Genomic DNA, 25551 nt, shown 5'->3' on the forward strand with positions numbered 1-25551 from the left:
CGCAGCGCACGGTCTTCATATTTATTCGAGTACTTTATGTCCTTATTTTATGAGTCCCTTGCACTTGGTGTAGTTTTATAAAATATAACAACTGTTTGATAATAATTTGCTCGGAGCACTCTTTAATACGTATGTGCACTTAAACTGTCAAACCGGAAGTCCTCTTAAAGATAAGATGATTTTCATAACAATTGCAATGGAATTCTACCGTTACGAAGAGCTCACGCAAAATTGTTACCCTGTACTTTGTATTGCAAGCGATCCAATAAAACGCCCTTAAATAGACGATTTGAATTCTTAGTTCTTGAATTTGATCTACTTTTTTTTTTTTTTTTAATTATCCTATGTGAATAATACCGGAAAAGTATTAAATACATCCCGGGATCTCTTCTAAGAACGTATATTCCGCCTTTTATGTTATACGATGTAAAAAAATTAACACCCTGTAGAAATATGTTTCTACATCTGTCAATATGTTTCGTGTGTGCGAATCCATGCGTAAACAGTGTATTACACATGTTTTGATTGCCTTAACATAACGGTATTATGTCAATTACAGGCTCACGACACGTAGAGATGTGTACAGAGTAATATATGGAACTAATTGCGATTTACGAAGCGCCGCCATCTTTGTTTACATAACACAAGGAAAAGCTTAAGAAATGTTAGAGGTGGGCTCTCTACTGTGCATTGTTCTACGTTTTTGTGGTTGTGGTTATATTATTATGTGTCAGGAAAATAATAGTAAATAATCGACTGGTAAAATAATATTTTAAATATAAGTTATGGAATCCTGAAAGCCAAATAACAGACTCAAAGACATTGTCAATAAAATATCATATGTCAAAATAATATTTAATATTTACTAAACCTTGTTATCTGTGTATTTTATTGTGGATGTGCTTTTTTTTCATTAAAGTTATTTACCTGAAACAAAATAAATTAGATTATTTAAATGTGCATTTAAAAGTATAGAAAATAACCTTATATAAATTTTCGAATACACGACATATAAAATGCAATCCACTTTTTAAGAAACAGTATCCGCGTTGACAATTGATTTTATCGAATGTTATATAGCAATTTAAAGCAATAGCCATAATTCAGTAGAAAACCTTCATTGCAAGTCTATTCCGGTAATATCGTATGTCTCCGTAATAGTCCCCTTTATCAGATCTGTGCAATTCAATCTAGTTCGAAATTTGCCTCTTAATCCACCCACACCAGATCTATGCAAGCTTTTCCTATACTTGAAGAGAATTTTATTCACATAGATTTTAAGATACTCAAGTAGGCTTTTGCACAATTTCAAACAGTCCTTTAAATTGTCATTAATAAATATTTAATGAAAGACGTATTTTTGTAGTTATATTGACCAGAAATACAAATTATATAATGAAAAAAAAAACGTTCATTTGTCAGTCTTTCCGTTTCATTTTTGACGTTTTATCAAATTAAAGTAGAAAAGTTTTTTACAGCTTTATTAAAGCTTTTATTTTACATGACGCATTTATAGAAAAATAACTTTTACCCGCAGCTTAGACTGCGCGGAATTTAAAAAAATAATTGTGATATATATCTAATTTCTAACTCGAGACAGTGTTCTATATGTGCATTTTAAATGTGTTATTTCTATATGTATGTAACTGGGTCCCGTACACATTTCTAAGATCATAGGCAACCTATGTGTTCTTCCAGATTATGTTCTACGTCTATACCAAATTTCATCGAGATTCATGAAGACGTTCTGGAGATACGTTGTAACAAATATCCATCCATCCAAACATTCTCAATAACATTAGTACGATTAGTAAAAAGAGAGTTTAAGGAAGAATCTCTAGCAATATAATAAGAAGATAAAAGTCTTTTGACGATCAGATAAAGAATGTGGTAAACTTATCGCGACATCTGTAAACCTGTGTCGGACAATCGTGAAACTTTGTAACATCGTTTAACTTCTCATACTGATTATCTACTCGTGAGAACTGCATCATACTTATGTTTTAATGGTTCTGTAATGAATGTTACAAGTTTGCGAACTTTTTGAACCAAACTGCATATTCAAATTACGTAATGACTCTTATATGCTCGTTACCGGTGCTCAGTCAAAAACTCAAAAAATTTTGAAACAAAGAAACAGTTTTTTTTTTATCATAAGGTGGCAAACGAGCAAACGACCAATTCGCTGAAATAGCGAGGCGACCGTTGCCAATAGACATCCGCAAATGCAGATGCATTGCCTACCTTTAGACAACGGAGAAGGGGACGCACAGAAAGAAGATATTTCATCTTGCTATGCGTCCCCTCTTCCGCCAAATCCACTTCCCCTCCCATTCTTTCCTAATAAGAAAAGGGTAGGAAGGGAAGGAGGACTAAAATTAGTCCTACGGCACCACACTCATACAACATTGTTACTACGCAGATATTCAAATTAAATATTGTTCTAAATAACTTAACAACATTTTTCGGTAAAACAAAGAAACCGGCCAATGTTAAATTCCTTTTTAATGACACTGCAGTAAAGAAAGGTGTTCATCCAAATATGGCAAATATAAAATACTTTTGCGCCGGCAGCTGTTAATTTACAGAATTCCGAAATCCCTATATAGCGTTCGACACTTCTTCTCATGTAGACATGAAACATACTTTTAAGGCTTTAAACGAAGCTACGTGGAATTACCAAATTGTTAGTGCAGATAAAAATAAGTAACGGAACAAGCAATTAATTACTTAGACATCCAATTTTTTAATTTATTTTTACTTGAACTATTTTAACTCATAAAGAAATTCTCGTTGTAGGAAATTGCATTTGAAGCCTTATAGAGTTCTCTTTAAGTGATTCGAAACTTCTAACTCTTATTCGTATGTAATCTTTAGATTTAACTAAAGATAAACCAATCAGCTATCGAAGAATAAAACGCCGTAACATATTTGTAACTTCGATAATAAAAAAAGAAAGGAAAAGCGACGTGAAATCAGCTGCAGGCGATCGTTACACGAACAACTTTTGCTTTCATCCCATTACATTTCATTTTGATGTATCAACTTTGACTTTGAATGTCTGTCTTGGCCTAACATATGAAAATAATGTCTTGATATTATGTTATGTAATTGTAACATAACAATTGATTTGAAATATTTTCAGTTTGCAAGGCATTGAAACATTGAATGGCCTGTAAGAAAAAGGATACAAGTAAGAAGGGAATAAATTCAGATAATATAACGGATGATAGAGATCTATGGAAAGGTAGTACGTACATACATATTTTACCGACCATTTGTATTTTCAAGGAGCTTTTATACAATCATACAAATAAGCTCCTTTAAGGATTATTTATATTATGATTATTCAATGGTAGTCATTTAATAACTCTTATAAAGTGTTTTGTTAATCAAGTTCTTCCCGGAAGTGTTTAAAGATTTGATTATACAGGTTAAGTAAGTTCTCACGTTTATAAAGCCTTAGGGTGACTTTCCAAAATCGAACGCTATTGATTATAGCTGTTTGAACTCTTTTATATACTCGTAAGGTTATAGCACTTTTTTGTTTTAGATGCTTAGACGTGTTTTGATATGGGTCTCAATTTGTACTAAGATAGGATTACATAACAGAATTACTTTTTCAAAATTACAGAAATCTGTTTTACTTTGCTTTCCAGTACAGAAAAATTTAAATCCCACTTGTATTCCGGTTTAATAAATAACGATAAGTGATACTTTTTTTGGAATAAGCTTTAAAAATAATTAATTTCCAATGTTTTTGTTAAGGTCTCCACGTAACAATGCTGTAAGCTCATCAATCAGCCTTTCGGAATTTGCGTGTACACTGTCTACAACCAGGTCACTCCAAATATCTATTGAATTCTAAACGGTCACAAATATATTTCGCAAACCAATGTAATAACGACGTTGTGTCTTAAATAATAAGTGTCATTTTACTTTGTTAGGTGTTTAATGAAATTGTCGTGACTTCTGTTGCATGTTTCTATTTAATATAGGTGTTGTATGGAAAGTGGAAGGTTCCTTATTGTTTGTTTATGTACTGTGACTTTCAGTTTGACGACCGTTCGACTCAGCAATTAGCTAGACTTGACCAAACAGTTCTGAGTTCTAACCCACGCTTGTTGCCCTTAGTAATTTGTTTAAATATTATTGTCCGTTTTAACCTGTACCCGTTTATTCATAACCTTTGTTAACTTACGTGGAACTTCTAATAATAACTAACAATCATATATTTAACTCTTAGTGTAAAAATATACATTTATTGAAAGTTTACACTGTAGGTGTTATTACAAAAACTCACTTAGATTTTGTAAAAAAAATATAATGTAAGTAACTTAATACTTTTACTATTGCTCATAACATAAAAAACAAACAAAACATTAATAAAATGTAATCTCATCTACAATTATCTCCGCCTTAATTAGCTACGTTTCAATAACACTTTCTATGTAGCGTTGAACTTTAAAAAACAAAGAACATTATCATTATAACTGACCTTTCGGTAATATAATAGACCTCATCTTCCGAACTGTTACGCGAAAATACGTAACACCAGGTAACGAATACGTCAAAGTCAAATATAAGGGCATGTGCACACAGATTTTTTACTATCAACAAATTAGCACGATTCAATTCACATCTAAGAAGAAATGATTCTCTATTTGCAACTAAAAAGGTGCAATTGAAAGCATGTTTGATTCTTCGACGGATAATCTATATATTAAAAGGGAAGTTTTTTTATTTAAAACTAGCTTTTACCCGCGACTCGTCGACACGTAACTAACACGACTTTCTTTTATATATATAGATAGTACAGTTTGAATAAACCAATATATAACAAATTACCCTATTCGGTTTAAAATTTTGTTTAAAAAATCAACACTGAAGAATACAATGCCGAGCGATGATATAGCAATCTCTGTCCACGTGCATTAAATAAACATTGGTAACGGTTGTCTAACAATGGTAGAAGTTTTTTTGTATTTTTTGCTAATTATCTTAACAGTTTTATCCGTTATCCGAGCTCCGTTTCTACATGGTGACGCATATTAAAACCATTATCCGGTTCGTAATATATACAGTGCTATACAAACTTTACGGTGGCTCGAAAATACATACAAGACGATATGCACAATTAAGGTATGAGATGGTCGCAATGGTATACAGGCATTCCCTCGCAGTTGGCCCAAATGTGTGTTCACTGCTAATCACGAGCACTTATAAAGTTTGGCTCTTATTATACAGACTACAATTGTGTGAAACAAACGGTATATTTTGCTAATACCCATACGAGTTTGCGAATAGAATGGACCGTCAGTTCTTATCTAATGCAATATAACATATCATAAATTATTCATATCTCTTTGTTCATGTTCTACTAATAATGAAAAACTGTAAATTATAAAAAAGTTGAATTTCGAGCGAACTATCAAGTTACAAATAATACTAAATTATAACGGTTCTAAATAATAAAACTTCCAAAATTATTTTATCATAAGATATCTTACTAATATTTTAAACTAGCTTTTACCCGCGACTCCGTCCGCGCGGAATAAAAAATAGAAAACGGGGTAAAAATTATCCTATGTCCGTTTCCTGGTTCTAAGCTACCTGCCCAACAATTTTCAGTCAAATCGATTCAGCCGTTCTTGAGTTATAAATAGTGTAACTAACACGGCTTTCTTTTATATATATAGATGTGATTGTTTAGATGGATGGATGGATGGATGTATGTTTGTTTGTAGGTATCTCCGGAACGGCTCATAGGATCTTGATGAAATTTGGCACATATGTAGAACATAGTCTGTAAGAATACATATGCCACTTTTACTTTTAAAAGTGCAAATATTCTACTTACAATAAAGGTTGAATATTTAAGTTGTAAAAGGCATCAGAAGTATGTAAAATAACAAGTGAATTCTTCTCATATGTATAATCCATTGCCGCACCATTATTAAAACAATTTCGTAAACCCATACAAACTCCGCATGTTAATCTAAATTCAATAGAGCTATCTTATACGCTAATCTAGCTGTTTGTCTAATTGCAATTGAACTTAAGGTGTGCTGTAATACCGCGGGGTCAGAAGTCAAACGACCCGCGAGGAGGTCAAATGTTACCCAGTATGGACGGAAGCGATGTTATTGCGTTGTTTTTAAACTAAGCATCATTTATTATTTTTAACGCCTACTTAAATTCAAGTTTAATTAAATGAATCATTACTTAGATAAGTTAGATTCTTTTTTTTTGCAAAGTTGTCAGTTTTTAAAGTTGCCGACTACTATTTGAAATAAAATCGGTAATTTAAACTGTTTAATATAATCATGAAAAAAAATCTGTGAATTAATCAAGAAACACAAAATACAATTTTTTAATTATAGCTTAAAACTTACGACTTGATCCGGTTGCAACAGCACTTTTTACCAAAAAAACTTGCTAAAAGTAAACGTAAATTAAAAATACCCGATCTTATTCATAAACCAAGCAATTTCAAAAGCGATGCTAAAACAACTCAAAATCCGTACACCAATTAACTAAAATTGATCCTTCAAAACAGATACGTATGAAATAGGAACAGGAAAACTCTCCCTATTGAATATTCAAGTTCGTGAACATGGAGATAAATCTCGTCAAACAACGACTGGAACAAATTCACTTAAAACTACTCCATTTCTAGTTCAATTGTATTAGTTATAGGAAACACTTGTGCAACATTAACGGAGATTCGTAACCAAGTTGTATAAGTTTTAGGACAATATCCAATGCTCTGTAAAGTTTTATTTAACAGTGTACAGAATTAGTGGTACGACTACTAGTGATGTATGTGTTCCCACAGACCAGGATATTGAAACAAAGTTTAATTTTAAATTTCACGTCTTTTTACCCTTGCTCTGGATTAAATAAAATTATGCAAAGTAAATTTAAATCTTGTTTGTAAAAGATAAAGCTTAATTTTATTTGCAAAAATAAATTTGCTCTGTTTTGATTGATTGAGGTTGATGATATTAAATGTTTTAAATAGTTTGAAGTGTCATTGTAAATAAACAATATTTCAGAAACAAATTACGTTAAATGAATTACTAATATGACGTATATACCATAGAGATATAACTAGTAAAGATTCACGAAATAATTATTTTATTCAAGCATTTTGAAATGCACTGTTTAAAATTGTCACTACACCTCTATCTCAATCAGCAGACAGTACATTATATCAAAAGCAAGCAAACTGGAGTAGGTCAATGTTTTAGAATTTATTATGATAAAGAATATTGACGACCTTGAGTATTAACATAATCAATCTAATCTATCGGCACATTTTCACAAACTGCGCAATTTCTTGTAATCAGACATTTCTTATGTCTGTCAAGGTTCATTGTCTGCATTGCAAGTCGAATATCATTATTGTTAACAGGTAACTCTGACACAGGCAACGTATACAGCATCATCAGCTTACTATACGTCCCTACTGAGGGGATCGGAGCCTACATTAAGTGAGGGGTATGACGAGGCCATAGTCAACCACGTTGGGTTCACTTCACACACATATCTTTGAATTTCTTCACAGATATGTTCAGGCTGCATCTCGATGGTTTCCTTCGCCGTAAGAACGTCGGATCGTGCCCATTTTTAATTCTCCTAAACAAATCGTAAAGAAATTGAATTAATTAAATTATTCACCAATTGTACCTATTATACTATTTTTCGACAATTTGCAAAGATGACATTTCAATGGTAGTCGCACTGTCATCAATGTCTGCCGGTGCCGATGCACATAAAATAACAACCAATGAAGTATCACCTTTACAAAGTGTAATTTAACATCGAAATATAATACGTCACTTAAATATATAAATATATTTATACGTAAAAATCTTAGTGACATTGGACGTTTTAACAATGTCAGCGTCTTGAAGAAATGAGTTAATAGCAACGTGCGCTTCGCTAAAACTGCATCTTAACACTTGTTATTCATTATAGTCAATCACCTTTAGATAGATGGAAAGCAAAACAAATCACGAGTTCATCGTTTAAGCTCTGTGACGTCAGAGGCAGAATTTCAATCAACAATTCCTATGCAGTTAATTCACGTAACGATCCTCTCTCGATCAGATTGAATCATTTCAACTTTCGCCTTCTCACACATAGTGTAGCTAATAACTTGATATTTATGATGATATTTGGGTAAGTAATTTAGCTTGTTCACCAGAAAAAAGCGGATAGTAACAATTCTATATTAAAATGAAACAATAATTCCAAACTCGAGTAATAAAAAAGAATAGGTTAGCAATCTAGTTGTATATTAACTTTAGTTTTAGAATGAATTGTGTGAAAAGTATTAAGAAGTGACGACTAAATTAACAGAGATATCGAGTTAGAAAAGATACGGTAGAGTTTTAAAAATCTGGAATTGTATGTAAATTAGATTTTAGTTTACTGTTGTTGTAGTTATTGTTTATTGAAAATAATATAAATGCACTCAAGTAAAATACGAACACATTAATTCCTTTTACAATAAAATAAAATATTTTATTGGTTGACATTTGGGTTATTGTACAAATTATAAATAAATAAAAGTACCCTGTACATATAGTAAAGCTTCATAGATCTCTTCCCTTTAATATTAAAAAAAAACAGTATTAGTTAATATACAATTTCGTTAGTAACTGGCGAGATATTAACTTGTTTGAAGTCGTGATCGCCCGCGAAATGCTTTCCATTTGATCAAACGTCGTTCACCGATTAATTGAGCAGTTATAAGTTTTTTTTTACATCTCGTTCATTAACGACGTAACAAACAGTTGTCTGTTATCCATGCTTTTAACGATTGATTTCTCAGCAAATCATGTCTTGTAAATTGTTGTTGTTATCGAATCTGGATGTAATTAAATTGTTGTAGCAACATACATTGTAAGGTTCAAAATCTCTAAGAATATATGTTTGTTCTCTTGATTATACACATCATCGTTGTAGCAATCTCTTCTTATGTTCTAGACTAAGTAACGCTTTTTATAAACATATTGTACTTTGACGCCAACTTAGAAATCGAAGTGTTAAATTTTTTTAACATTATTTTAAAAGTCAATCGTTTGTACACTTCATGAATGGCTTTATTGTAGTTTTATAACAATAAACTAAGTATTAGTCCACCAGAGGTCGCTGTGCGCGTCCGAATTGAAAGAGCATGGTTGGATAACTCTCAATGCAGTCGTATAAGATGATTGTTCGTTATAATTAAATCATACGAAACAAAGAGACCGCAGATTTAATACGTCTATGCAATACGTTTTAGGGTAAACAATATTAATGCTTACATTTATAATTCCAATATAAAATACTAATATTATAAATGCGAATGTTTAGATGGATAGATGGATGTTTGTTTGAAGATATCTCCAGAACAGCTGAACGAATCTTGATGAAATTTATCACAGATGTAAAACATAGTCTGAAAGAACACATAGGCTATTTATTATGTTTTTTTTAATGCCGCGAGGGCGGAGTTGCGGGCGATAGCTAGGTTTATATAATTCACAACACAGAAAAGGTAACATTTGAACGAAGTCTTCAGTTAAAGTTATTAAGTTCTATCGATAGCATTACGAGGAAGTTATAAAAACTTAGTCAATCAGTCATTCGAGATGTTACTGCATCTAATCGAAGACCCTTCAACGTCCTTTTACTTGACCTGAGGCGATGCGATGTAATTGCTACAGATATTATGTAAGTTTTCAATTTTAACACATCAGAGATCGTAGAAGATTGCATCGTGCGAGATACATTTGTTCATCGGAACTGGACTGTGAAAGTAAAGTGTCCGGATTACACTACATTCAATTGTGACATATGTTACCTTCGATGGTTGAACATTTTTACTGTCACAATTTTTTTGTGGCTGAAATACTATATTTTTGTGCAACATAATTATTTTTTACTGAACTTCATCAATTAATACAAGTGGCGAATTTGTTAAATTATCGACTTCTATCATAATTGGACAAGTATGTGAATTGTACAAGTTAGGAGGCGTAAATAAAGTAGTATCAGACATAACAAAGCGTCAGAGTTGACTTATATGATAAAGCTCTAGAAATAACTTAACGAGTTCGGGTTCACATTCTTCTTTTACTGTATATTTAATTATTTTTAATTAAACAATATCATGTAAAACTCAAAGGTCATTCAACACTGGTTCATCTAATGACTTTTAATATGCTAACATTACAAGAAACATAAATAAACTAAAACCATATCCTCGTTGATAGTATCAATAATAAATCATTTACCAGTTTCACACAGAAATGCTAACCACAAAGGTTCTCACGGAATTATCGAATGGAAAGCGATATAAAATTTTATCGACAATCGCATATCGATAATAGTGACTCGACAATCGCACAATACGACGTTAAACACGGCTAATTTACTCTGAAACTATCGGAACCCTATGCTTCACTTAATCGATATTAATACGGGCATCGATTTCATTGTGTTTTTTCTCCATCGATTTCGATTAGTGTAATGACAATTTTTTTTAACGAACTCGTGAGAATTTAATTATTGTGTAATACAATTTCATTCATTAATATTGCCTCCTTTCTCACGGAGATTTCGTTGTAAACTTATTTATTCTGTCATTTACTTTAATTTACAATCATTATAACAGTAAAACGGAAATTTACGAGGATATATCTCGCTTCAATATAATTGTCAACAAACTTAATTTTTTACTCGCTTGCTTCTGTTTTTATTTTTATTTTAAATAAAGTTACTTAAACCAGTATTTCTTTCAAACTAAAATATCGTTTTAGTTTGAAAGTATATATATTTATTTAATGGATTTCATAAAAAAAAGTGATTACAAAATAATTTTTACTTAATACAAACAAAGTAAATTCATCACAATAATAGAATGAGTCAAAAAACCTAAACATTGGTAATAATCACTCTTTTAAGAATTATAAGCCGTAAAATTTTCCACTTCACGGAACTATAAAATTTCGTTTCGTAATCGCTTTCCCTATCACAAGGACAAGGTCGTCTTATTAACCCTTTTATTTTTAATTAAACAATTTAACTGTTAATAATTGGTTAACACAATACCTTGAATCGTTTACGAATGAAATGCTGCCTAGAAATATAGATATCATTGTTGCTTTATTATAAAGATATTTTTTAATACTAAAAGAATTAAATATCATAAATTCAGATAAAACCTATCTAATTAATGATTCAACGGTCAATGAACCAGGATTTCCAACCGAGTAAAGCTAAAAGTAAAGTGGACAAATATAATATGAGTCATTTACCATCCAAAAAAACCAACAACATTTTATTGTTTCTCTAATGATAAAAGCGTGTCAAAAACTTACAGCTAGTATAATTTTTAATCGTAGTTTTAGTCATACTGTATTAGAATTAAAAAAACGATTCTAGAGTTCACTAGTATCTAATATTTGACGATGCAATTAAGTAAAGTTCCATCCAGGATCTATTCTCTAGTTTGCTAAGCGCTCAGAGGCGCCGCCTGTCGTCTAGTGCGGATATTACACATCGCCTCGGGACAGATGAAATCGTACAAACAAAGCCCGACCCATTGATCCGTTCCTATTGTTCCAAGAGAATTGAAAAATAACTATTTTTTTTTATCATCTATGATATCGCAAAGTTTGAGAAATAATTCGAAATCTCGCTGCTTTTAAACGAAAGGTCGTTGTAATTGTTCAATGCATTAAAGGAATACCGTGATAAAATATATCGTGTGTTGAATTCTTCAAAGCACAATAAATAATATAAAATGTTGGAGTATGTTTTTGCGAAATTCATGGGCAACTTTTGTATTTTAATAACACAAATAAGAATAAATAAAATAAAACCAAATATATTGCAAAAATTATCATGTTTATGTTGGGAATGTTTCTACTGCAACAATCAACATACACGCATAGTCTAAGAGCCAGTAGTAAATCATGTTCGCATCTGAAACACGGTGAACGAGGCAACAACGACAGCGCGACTGAGGGCACGTACCGTTGATTTATTATAAAGGGACCGCGATTGACCTACCGCAACCCGGGATTGTACGCTCTTTACTTTCTACACGGTAGCGATCATATTGAAATGTACGTGACTTCGGCGCCATCGAGATGAACTACTGAGTGCATTAAAACATAATAATGCATTTTAGTCTATGACTCCTCGTTTATTATTTTACTAATAATATAAATCATACTAATATAAATACGAATGTTTTGATGTGTGGATCTTAGTTTGAATGTATCACCAGAACAGCTAAACGGATCTCGATAAAATTTCGCATATGTGTTGAACAGTGTGGAAGAAACACATAGGCTACAAATTAAGATTTTTTTTTTAATCCGCATGGACGGAATTGCGGGCGACAACTAGTACACATATATTCAATTAAATTATGAATGTTGTCATCAAAAAAGATTTTATTTTCATTTTAAAATTACATCAGTTTTTGAGTAAGATATAGTTTTCTGCAAAATAACACGGAAAAGTATCTTGTTACTTATCGAAAAATAAAACCTAAAAACCCTGACATTATGAATGCAAAAGTCTGTAAAGAAACACATTATATAACGTATTTGTAATGAAAATTTACGTACAGGGTGTTAAGTACACCAACAAATTTCTTAAAAATGTTGACATATTTTGTCGATGAAATTACGAAGGCGCGTGTCAGAAATATTCGTGCTAGGCTCTCTGTGAAATGTATATCTTCGCCCTAACCGACTGCAATAATAAAACAAAACAATCATTGTCTCTCCAAATAACATAGCGAGTAACCAATTAATTCATTGCATTCGTTGGATTCAAATTAATGGATGCATAATAAATGCATAAGAGCTATGATTTATTTCAATAGTTCATTGCGACTGGTATTCGTTGCAATGACGCAATGCAAACTATTCGTATCTCAATTGAGCGCTTTGATTGTAATTAATTGTAATTTAAAGTCCATTACAAAAGCTCATTTTGAATGAAAAGCTCCTGGAGCTTTCTTCAATTGAGATTTATTAACAATTGAGATATAATATCGTTTAGTTTAAAATTCAATTTATTTTAAGTTACTAATTTCTTAGCAAATATATAATATATACATGCTAATTTGCATTCATTTTATCATTACTTACGAACATGCCTTCGTACCAATCCATATCTTACTAATATTAAAAATGCGAATGTTTGGATGAATGGATGGATGTTTGTTTGAAGATATCTCCGAAACGACTCAATCTTGATGAAAATTGACACACATGTAGAACATAGTGGAAGAACACTGGAAGAACACATAAGCTACTTTTTATACTACTAGTGTATTTAAAAAAAGAATAGAAATGCTTTTGTTTTTGTTCATATCGGTTACAAAAGTACACTACTATGATGAAATTAGTCTCGACGAGATGTACGTCCCACGTTGAACTATCGTGGACGAGTCGACCGCTTGGCTTTAAAAAATAAACTTCTTTGCACTATTTTTAGACAGTTTCCAGCTGAAAACGGATGTTACTGAATAAAAGGTATTCTAATAGAAAAGGAAATCGAAAAACTTTTGTTATAGCTTCTACAAGTTGCTCGATTGATAAAAAATGTATTGCTCTCTTAGCGATACAAAGATCACATTTTGAGATCAGTTAATACAGGGTCGAACTTAGTTAATTTTATAGTTGAAGTCTATGTGTTGTTACAAGCTTAAGTAGGTACATACCTGGAACAGCAGATAACCGGAGTCGTACATCCAGAAGTCATCGGGCGCGTTGCCCGGCTTGCTAAGGTGTATCGCGAGGCAACGCTGCAGGATGAGCTGGCAGCGCTGCCCGCCCGCTCCGCGCCCGCTCATGCCTTCACGCAGGCGGCGGCATGCTCTGCAAATCAACACACATCTTTATAACACGTGACTTTCCCATATGAAGTACATAGCTTAATCATTGTCACCAAGTATATAAACACCTTTCTTATTAGCTGTTTACATGCAAACATGCTATGTTCTTAATGTATTTTGTACATGCGATGACGTCATTTCTGACACTTTTTTAACATATCACAAGTTGGCGATAGTTTAGCTAATCATTGAGTGTAAATTATTGTAGATCCAAAAAACTTTGAAAATTTCTTTTATGCGCTACTTCGGCAAATAGTTAGTTAAATTAAAACTATTTAACAGTCGAATGACCTAAACTGTGTCGAAATGTTTCCGCTTTAAAGAGTTCATTAAGCCGTAACTAACTCCAAACCATCAGAGACAATGGTATGAATAATTTTAAGAGTTCGACATAATCGCTGGACCCTTGACATGACAGTAGTGGAGCGAGGTGATGTCAAACTTACAAAGTAAAACGACGTCCATTCACATTATGTTAATAATTAATATTTACTCGTTATATCGAGTTAACGTAGTAGATGGAGTATTTGTATCTATCGATACGTCCCTTTGATACTTTTAAATACTTCTTTAGAATTAGGTACACCTCATTATCAAAGCAAGAAATATGTTGTGCTGTCACAGCCATTCCTAATAAGAATTGACAACATAAACATGAAACATTCTAAAATAAGACATCGAACTACCAAAACAAAATCATAGCTTATAAAACACGCATCCATAAATCAAATTATCCATCAAGGAAGTGGAATAATTATATAAAGCGACATAATTTTCAATGTACGAACAGCTTTTAGCGAATGCATTTCCATAATCGGTAACTGCACTTCATATCTTGTTTATAAAGCACTTGCATTGCTCTTATTACGAAGGCCATTAAGCGTTTGTTAATTTTAACTAAGGAAATGCTGCAAGGTTTCGTTGTAGACATGTCTTCGTGAGCTTACAATAGACTACGGTTGCGTAACTTCTGTGTTTGTCCGTCAGGAAATGATAACACTTGACGCGTTAAACTTTAATGGTAACTTCATTAACATTTAACTTCATAAACATGTTAAATAAATCACAATATAGGTAGAATCTAACAGTGGTAGACGCCGGCAACAACATCTGTTGCACGAGCAGGCCGGCTTGACCGGTGAAATACCACACAGAAGCAAGCGTGAAGTCAGAGCAATTTCGCATTTCGTCTGATAGGTGTACATGCCGGAGGCTTCATTACAGTCCTCTTTCCCTTCCCATCCTTTTCATTTAAGGAAAGGATCTGAAAGGAAAGAAAGTGAGTTTGTCGTGGACGTACGGGAAGGACAAATGTTATCTTTCTGTGCATCCTCTCCTCCATCACATAAAGGTAAAAAACGCATCTGCAATTGCGGATGTCTATGGGCAACGGTCGCTTCGTTATTTCGGAGAATTCAAGTGGCCGCTTCCTCTTTGCTAACCTAAAAACATCGAAGCTATTTTCTTATAATTACATTGTAATCACTTTGATTTTCACGGATAAATTGAAAACATAGAAAACATAAACAAAGAAAATACAGCTAATTCAAGAATTTAGATTGATGAGCAGTAGAAATCCACGTTAAAATATATCTCAGCAAAGAAGCGCCTTTTAAAGATGTTAATAAACTGATGTAACCGCGACAATAATAATCATATCTTCACCTTTATCATTCGTTTAAATTAACTGCTTTAATATGTCTTTCAACTTAATTGGTATAGTTAATTACTATTTTACTCCTTAACAGTACGTCTACGGGTTCGTTATTTTTATACTCAATTTTTATATGAGAGAAAAATTCTATATAAGACTGATTGGGCGGCATCGGTGAAAATGTGCACTCCTTATTTGGTCGATGGAACAGATCATGTTAAACGATATTGAACTTTAAATCGCAGCGTACTGAGTCCATTATTTATTGTTGCAATGAGACGTGCGGATGTTTAATGACACAATGCAAGGCTAGTTTTTCTTTAATGCGGAATTGTGATGAATTGTTGTAATATTTATGGATGTATTTATTTTTAAATTCGAAAAAGTACTCTGGTCTGCTCTATTGTGCAAAAATATAGACTCTTTACTCTTACTTTACTCTTTATTTGATATTGATCGATTTCCAACTTAAAAGAGTTCAGTGTCGTTTATTTAATATTCTATAATGTTTGTTAATTTCTTTTGTTTTATAGTAAAAGACAGAAAACGAGGAAGCGGTCATCTGAATTCACCAAATTAGCGAAGTGACGGTTGCCTAAAGACATCCGCATTTGCAGATGCGTTGCTTACCTTTGATCATCAGGAAATGGATGTACAATCAGAGGAATTCTTAATACATTATCGAATCAATAAAGTGTTAAATGATTTATACAAATAGGATTCGACACCAAAACAGCGGATACACGGTCGTCAAGCTAAAAGTGGCATAACAAAACGTTTCCTTTAGTCGCGTTTGCCCCGATCGCGTGTGCATTTTGGCCATAAGTAAAATTGCGGCAGCGCGCCATTTTAAGAATTAAGGTCCGTACCACACTAGCGCTCGTCTATTGTCGGCCATTATAACGGCATCATCCAATTCTAGTGTTGCACAACATCGTACTGTTGCTACGTAACGCTTACGTCACACCGGAGTGCCATCTCCTTTTTGTTTTATGTGAAATAAATTGTTGTGAACATTTTTTACCATCACAAACAATTGCACACTTCAATATCTTTTCGTTTCCCTATAATCTAAACTCTCTAATTTTTAAAATATATATGTGATTATCAAATATGTTTTCCTGCTCCAACAGAATTATAAGATATAAAATATTTCGTGGTATTTTATGCATAGTATGAGAAGGTTTCAGATGTCAGCAATTTTCACACTTCGAATGAAGAATTTTTTTAATATCCTATTATGTAGATTTTTAAATATAGACTATGTGTTCATATTTATCAGAAGCCCTAGCCATAATCTGTTATTACATTGCATTTTAAAAATCATTTGTTACAGGTGTGCATTTCAATGCAAAATAAACACGTTTTTTTTTTTATTTTTAATGCTCTATTCTGTGAATCTATTTTATTTTAGTAAAAAAATCCTTTGACCTTTTTTGTTCTCGTCGTTTTATTGAATGTTTTAGTCTTAATTTACAGGAAATATTATTCCATACAATAAACTTTATCATAATTATCGTATTGTCCTATAGAAGTGACATGAAGAGTACGAGAAACGATCAATAAGAGAGGACCCTCAGGAATTAGGAAACGATTCACACAATACGAGTAGTGGCTAACCTACAACTCCACAATTTAATTAATTTTAGTGTTTAATTTCGCCTGTAATGGTCGCTACAAATATACTCGGTATGCAAGAGACGTCCCGGAAACTGCACCGTGCGGCGCATACCCTCGCTTGGGATTAGCCGCATTCGACCTGCCATTATCTACATATGGTCACTCACCAATAAAGCATAACGGTATTTAAAAACGGTGTTTACATTGCACTGTCAATTATTTTGTTAGTTATATGGTGTTAAAAAGCGTACATTACGTACGTAAATTGATTATTTTAAGCTGGGATGCCTTAAGAACAATAGCGCAAACAAAAGAAATAACATACATCATAGTAAGTGAAGTTATAAAAGCTAATGAGTGTAATTTAAATCCACGCCACGCGTATTATCATTTAATATTACTATTTACATGTAAATGCATGTGAAAGAAACTAGAGTACCGTGGTATCGTTTCGATAAGGAACGTGCAAAATAAAAATTCACTACAACCACAGACTTACTTTTTACTTACTATTTACCAATGTAACAAATGCACTCCCATGAGTCAAAGGCTGAATGTTACCCTAAACGTCATCAAATTACGAACATGAAACGTAACGTGAAAAAACACTAAGACGCTAGATTTGGTTTCGTGCTGTAATCAAATCCAAGCCAGGCTTAAATCAAAATTGGATTCGCCTCGGTACCGATTCGCTTTTGTCGCAGTGAGCTATAGACTATCCTAACCACTAACCTAAACATTCCACTACTTAATAAAAACGCGAATAAAGATAACAGAGTCATTTAAACGTAAAACTTATAAAACCCCACTGCCATAAACGCGATTCCCTCAGAATTTAGTATTCACATTGAATTTTTCCGCTTTTCTAACCCCTCTATAATGTGATTCCACGCCATTCTCGTACTAAAGTCCGGCTTTTATTAAATTCTTTAATCTTCACCCTCTTCTAATTTTAATCCCGTGACTGCGATCGTTCTTTGCTTTGACAGTTGTGACTTCAGATTACAGAGCCATAGAAAGTTTTGAATAAAATTTAACGTTTCACAGATTCTTAGACAAAATTAAATATTTTGTTTAAAATCCACTGCAAACTGCAATAATAAATACATATCGCTAAAATAGCCAAGTGATTCAGCAACCCATAGACAACTAGAGCAATATGAAGCAGATGTGTTGCCTACTTATAAAGGAGAGAAGAGGGTTTTTAGATACTTTCGTGTAAAAATATTTTATTTCAAATGCATTCCAATCTTAATGAAAAAGATATATGAAAAAGTAGCTCAATCATTCGTAATGAAGTTGAAACTAATTCAGTAATTTATGCAACAAGTAATAACATAACCTTTAAGGTTATGATTGTCATGTTTTATCGAACGGATTATATTGTATAACATTATAATTTTTTGATATGATAATTTCATTATCGCAATGCAGGAAATGTCTGAAAATAGAATAAAATATTTAATTATGCATATTATATTTCTGTTACTAAATAGTACTGGTTGTTTGATACCGAGGCATATTTCACATTTTAAAAAAAATTAAGTACTCAGACTTTGTGAAGCAATAATTTCAATGTATTTTTTTTAATTATCCTGTAAAAGTATTAGACATCTCGCGTTTTCATAATGTAATGACTACGTTGTCACAAATATGTTGATACTATAGATCAGGGATCCCCAAACTATTTTGGACAAGTGACCCCTTTTCCGAAATGAACAGTTACCTCATGCCCGAATACTGAAACGTTACTTAAATATCTCCTTTCGTAAGCATTGCTTACAATTTAACAGACGTCAAAATTTAAGTGGTATACACAAACGCAAATCAAGACATGTAAGCGCGTGATTCCGTAAGTAGACGTATTATTTTTACGTCATGGCAACATCCTTTGTTTTCTGTCAAAGAGTGTATATAAAATACTTGTTCTCGATTACGTTTTCTTAAAATTCACTTTACGTATCCGTTTCACGCAGCATGGCTTGGACAACCTATAGTTGTAAGACGTGTTCATTCCCAAATAGTAAAGAAATTTAAAATAAAAATACTAAATAATCAAAAATCAAAGAAGGTTGTTAAAAAATATCCTTTCTGTTTAAAGTATTTTTAAATAAAAAAAATTAAAAAATTTGACCATACTTTTGTAGAATGGAAAGCATCTGGCGTTATGTTTTGACAAGTTTAAATTAATAAAATTTTAATAAATCATAATATCATCAAGACACTTTTTAAGCAGTTTAAGCGGGCGCAGACAGATGTCGCTACAAACCTATTTGCGATTTCGATATATTCTAGTTCAGTCGGCATTTTTATATAAATACTAGCTGTCGCCCGCGACTCCGTTCGTGCGCAGTTAAAAAAAACTTTATAGGGGTATGAATAATAGATTTTGGCCGATTCTCAGACCTACTGAATATGCTCACAAAATTTCATGAGAATCGGTCAAGCCATTTCGGAGGAGTACGGGAACGAACATTGTGACATGAGAATTTTATTTGTCCGAATGCGATGATAATGATGAAGCAGACATGTTAACACCTTAGATTTTCACTTTTAAGATAGCCCGCGACCACTCTTAAATTGTTGGCGTACTTAAGTCGACATGACAGTTCTTTTGACAGCAAAATGTCGTTGAGTGACGATCCAGTATAAGAAATGTGATATTGAGTGGCCTTTAAGCATGGTACGATTTGATTGGCATCAAAGTTGAGATGCGTCTTTAATGCCCGAATACTGAAACGTCACTTAAATATGTAAGAGCGTCTTAAATTATAAGACCACGCTTAAACTCCAATATGAAATTTTCGTAAGTCAGTTAAAGACGCATCTCAACTTTGATGCCACTCAAGTCGTACCATGCTTAAAGGCCACTCAATATCACATTTCTTATACTGGATCGTCACTCAACGACATTTTGCTGTCAAAAGAACTGTCATGTCGACTTAAGTACGCCAACAATTTAAGAGTGGTCGCGGGCTATCTTAAAAGTGAAAATCTAAGGTGTTAACATGTCTGCTTCATCATAATCATCGCATTCGGACAAATAAAATTCTCATGTCACAATGTTCGTTCCCGTATTCCTCCGAAATGGCTTGACCGATTCTCATGAAATTTTGTGAGCATATTCAGTAGGTCTGAGAATCGGCCAAAATCTATTATTCATACCCCTATAAAGTTTTTTTTAACTGCGCACGAACGGAGTCGCGGGCGACAGCTAGTATTTATATAAAAATGCCGACTGAACGAGAATATATCGAAATCGCAAATAGGTTTGTAGCGACATCTGTCTGCGCACGCTTAAACTGCTTAAAAAGTGTCTTGATGATATTATGATTTATTAAAATTTTATTAATTTAAACTTGTCAAAACATAACGCCAGATGCTTTCCATTCTATAAAAGTATGGTCAAATTTTTTAATTTTTTTTATTTAAAAATACTTTAAACAGAAAGGATATTTTTTAACAACCTTCTTTGATTTTTGATTATTTAGTATTTTTATTTTAAATTTCTTTACTATTTGGGAATGAACACGACTTACAACTATAGGTTGTCCAAGCCATGCTGCGTGAAACGGATACGTAAAGTGAATTTTAAGAAAACGTAATCGAGAACAAGTATTTTTTATACACTCTTTGACCGAAAACAAAGGATGTTGCCATGACGTAAAAATAATACGTCTACTTACGGAATCACGCGCTTACATGTCTTGATTTGCGTTTGTGTATACCACTTAAATTTTGACGTCTGTTAAATTGTAAGCAATGCTTACGAAAGGAGATATTTAAGTAACGTTTCAGTATTCGGGCATAACTGACTTACGAAAATTGCATATTGGAGTTTAAGCGTGGTCTTATAATTTAAGACGCTCTTACATATTTAAGTGACGTTTCAGTATTCGGGCATCAGACTCCTACATGGCCAAATTACCTACTTTTAATAACAACCCCCTTATTCATAATAGTCCGCTAACTTAAAACAGGTGCTACAGAATGTTATTTTTCTTTCTGACTTAGGTCAATAGAAGAAGATAGAGTGAGAATTGGCAATGCTTTGAATTAGTAGACTATTATTAATAGGGGTCAATTTTTAAACCTCGTCGACCCCCAAAATCAGTTTTCGTTTATGTCGACCCCTAGGAAACCGATATCGACCCCACCAGGACCACTTTGGGAATCCCTGCTATAGAAAAATGTTTTTTTTTCTTCTTCAAAACATTCATATTGCATATAAGAATGTTCTATTATTCTCGGAGAGAACAATTGACCAGACTTTGCAACGCTTTTGAAAGTGTCCACTGTTTTTAACATAAAGAAAAAAATATGTAGTTCCATGTTTTTTGTTACGATATTCTTTATTAGTTTCACGAAATAAAAAAAATCAGATTTACACTTATGCAAGTCTCGTATACTGAAATACTTTTTTTCTAAATGCATTAAGAATCAGCATCCTGCCCCAGTTATTAATGTAGTTTTATGTAAGACGCATATTTGTTCAGATTGTTACATTCGAAAATACTATGTTGAATTTGTAACCGGTATTTTTTTTACAGAACAAAATAAACGCATACTCTTATGATTGTGAACTAAACGAATAATCGATCTCGATCCTGTTTTACTTATCTAATTATTAAAAATTAAACTTTTACAATCATTTCGTCTCCAAGTTAATGATCGTCAAACCTAATCTATCGTTAAGAAGTTAACCGATCAATTTTGTACTAGTTCCTCTAATGAACTGACGCACTGACGCAATGGCTTTTGCAGAATATCAGCGCTTATTTCTGAAAAGTAATAAGCACAATGCTGAGTAAAGGCCTTGTCCATTCAGCATTGCAAACCTAGTAGGAACTTTGATTTTTATGCTTGTTAATATGTACATGCCCGTTGCTTTTTTTATATAGTTTTAGTGTTTTTCCCTCCTTTCAGCATGTTTGTTTTTTTTACATTATTATTGTTTACTTTCTAATTATTGCTTGCTTTCTGAATGGATTAAATGAGTTTATTATTATTATTATAATACAAAGTAGTCGAAATAAGTAGTAGTAGGTTTTGGCTGTATAAACGTTGGTTGACCAACACACCCAACAATCTGTGAAATGCAGTAGACATTGCTTATAAATTGAATGCGACTTTAATCGCTTCTCATTTCAATTTATTGTAAGCATTTTACTGCAAAACGCGTTGTTATAACACGATTTAATAGGAATGTTTAACCGGCGCAGTAAAGCGTTATGTAATCGCTTATTAAATCTGTCTGTGCATACTTAAAAAGTGTATCAGTGTAACAATGGTACGCTCTTAATACTGTTATTTTCTAAACAATTACCACACACCTTGAAACTCCAAGTTAGATATGACTGATAAAAAATCATAGCACAGTTAATTTAATAAATTACATCGACTGTAGAACTATAACATTCAGAGAAGAGTGCAAAATTCATAAGTACCCATATATCTTTTATCTATAGGTATATATATAAAAGAAAGTCGTGTTAGTTACACTATTTATAACTCAAGAACGGCTGAATCGATTTGACTGAAAATTGGTGGGCAGGTAGCTTAGAACCAGGAAACGGACATAGGATAATTTTTACCCCGTTTTCTATATTTTATTCCGCGCGGACGGAGTCGCGGGTAAAAGCTAGTATATTATAAATATAAATACGAACTTTGACCCTCATTTTTAGACCTTAAAAGTTAACGTTTTTAAAAACCCTACAAGACGTAGTTAATTAATTGTGCTGGAAAGCATAGTTTATCTCAATTTTCATGAAATCCTGCCCAAGCAGTAACGTTGCCCCATAATAACTTTGGACCCCCATTGTAGACAATTAACGTTTGCTAATCTTACTAATATTATAAATGCCAATGTTTAGATGGATGAATGGATGGATGGATGGATGGATGGATGGATGGATGGATGGAAGTTAGATTGAGGGTATCTCCGGAACGGCTCAACGGATCTTGATGAGATTTGGCACATATAGGCTACTTACTACATTTTTCTTTTTTATACCGAACGGACGGAGTCGTGGCCGACAGCTAGTAAATTAATAAAAGGAATTAAAAATATGTTTTTGTAAAGGTTTTAGCAGTGGAAACCCATTTCAGTCCAATAATCGACGCTGTACAAGGGTTAAAAAAATTTATTTATGTTGTAACTGTACCTAAAACAAAATAAATGAATTAAAATGCAAATGTTTACGGCGCCGAAACACAATTCACTATCTGCAAACCTGCCGTTTACACACGAAAACAAGCAGCAAAGTATTGTGAACTCTAATGTAAATACATTTAAAAATGCTTTTCCCGTAACATACCAGTAACTGTACAATTTTTATTACCCTGATATTTTAGCAAAACGAATGAAACGATGATGTTGAAAATATTTATTTTGTGTGTATCCTGTCTACAGTATTTTATGTTATCGTATAAAAATACAAAAAAGACAAAAGTATAACATCAATATTACCACGTGACCGCATTAAAAAAAAACGGAAAACATCGCTTTTTCTGTATTCTGCAGCTAGATCTAAATATTACTGGTAGAGCTACAATCTTATAACTAATTACAACCAACTAGCAGAGACATTAATCTAAAGCGGTACCATATCACCGGAAGCTGCTGTCAAGGCTGTGTGGTCGCAGCCAGCGAGCCGCGACCGAGGCATTGTTTTTTTTTTAAAAAAAAAAGAACGCAAATGACATTAGTTTTTATCCATGCAGCCAACACTAACTCGTTGGGTGAGGTAATAATTAGATAATTGAATCGTTTAACACCACTTAGGTAACAATGTTTATGGTAATTGTAAATTTTTCGATTATGATTATTCAACTATTGGTTTAGCGGTTTTTTTATAACACAATTAGCTCTAGTATTTTAATTAGTTAATGAGGATAGCTATTAAGGTAGAGGAAGACCAAAGAAGATATGCGTAAGAAGGAAGTGAATTCAGATATGACGGCTGATAGAGATGTATGGAGAAGTAGTACATACTGCCGACCCTTCATAGGGATGAGAGCAGGTTGATGATGATGATGGATTTTTTCTTATTAGTGCTATCTATATATACTGGAAACATAATACACATTTGAAACATCGATAAATCGACAAAAACACATAAATTTAACAAAAGCTTTTATCCAATAAACAGAATCCAGTAGGCAAAGTCTACGTCTAAATCCAATTTCATCCTGGCCTTAAAGCATACGAATCAGGGAACGTTCGTTTGAACCAGACGAGCGTATATTTTCCCGCCCCGTCGCGTCGTCTGAAATAGTCGCTGTAGAATTATAAAGAGCGGAGGCAATCTTGTGTTATTCAAGAAATTTTGTCCAAATAAAAAACAACGCAATATGAACCTTATATTCTTCACATATTAATTACATTAATGTTAGTGTCCTGAAAAAAAAGAAAATATCTTTAATTTAACCACAACACTATCCGAGAATCCTTTTCATGTCCTTTATCATAGTTACTCGTTAAACACTTTTATCTCACGCTCAACTTTTCTGAGCAAGTTTGCTTTAAGTTAAATAAAATATATTGTTACTTAACTGAACTTATTAAATGCAATAATCTATAACGAGTCACTAAACGTGACCCGCAAAATCGAAAGTTATCGATAAACATTAGTAAAGGAACAACACTATCGCACACATATAGAGTAAACAGTAGAGGTTGTTCACGGACAATATTTTTTGTGACTTCTAATTGTTAATGTTTTCTAATTTTGTTATTTAAATTACTTAGTTAATAGCATATTTAGTAATGAGATGTTTTTGTCACATACAAAAGTTCAAAAAAAAAAAACAAGCACCTTGGACTCTGTCCTTTACGGAAGTAAAGTTCTCTTGAAGATTTTGTAACTGTTAATGAAATAATAACAGCTGAATAGTCTAATTCTGTCACACATTATGCTCTCAGTTCAGTTTAAAACTAAACCAATCAGTAAAACAATAAGCTAAACCGATCAAAGTATAACCTTTGAAAGGTGCAATTTCAAAAAGCAAACGGCTGCGAATACTGTGTAGGGCGGGTGTTGATGCAGTGAGGTCGGGCGCAATGCGAGCGGCAGACGCGGGTATCGATCGCGGCACACAAGCAGGGCTGTCCCAGACGCAATATGTTACGAGTAATTTTATTACACTTGTTTAACGTTAGGGGTGAACAATAGGCTGGAAGTACTGTTTTAATACTCATGAAACTTAAAACAAATATCCAATTACTGTCATAGTGAGAACTTATGGAGTAAAATAATCAGTAGATATTTATTTCACAGTTATTTTCATCCTATCATCCAAATTTATTTCTTAGTAGTCTTACTTAGATGGATGGATGAATGGATGTGTGTTTGAATGTCTT

The 25551-nt window shown here is 32.8% G+C and overlaps 1 protein-coding gene across 1 annotated transcript in view; it reads right to left on the reverse strand.

Annotated features, from left to right (window-relative positions):
- Positions 1–25551, reverse strand: part of LOC106709339 — a 138036-nt gene that overhangs the window by 91125 nt on the left and 21360 nt on the right. Inside the window, exon 2 of the mRNA XM_045678452.1 lies at positions 13739–13895. Within this exon, the coding sequence (XP_045534408.1) occupies positions 13739–13870 (132 nt within the window). The 5' untranslated portion in view covers positions 13871–13895. The remainder of the gene's footprint in view (positions 1–13738; positions 13896–25551) is intronic.

The sequence above is a fragment of the Papilio machaon genome, chromosome 6 (genome assembly GCF_912999745.1).
Source record: "Papilio machaon chromosome 6, ilPapMach1.1, whole genome shotgun sequence".
NCBI lineage: Eukaryota > Metazoa > Arthropoda > Insecta > Lepidoptera > Papilionidae > Papilio > Papilio machaon.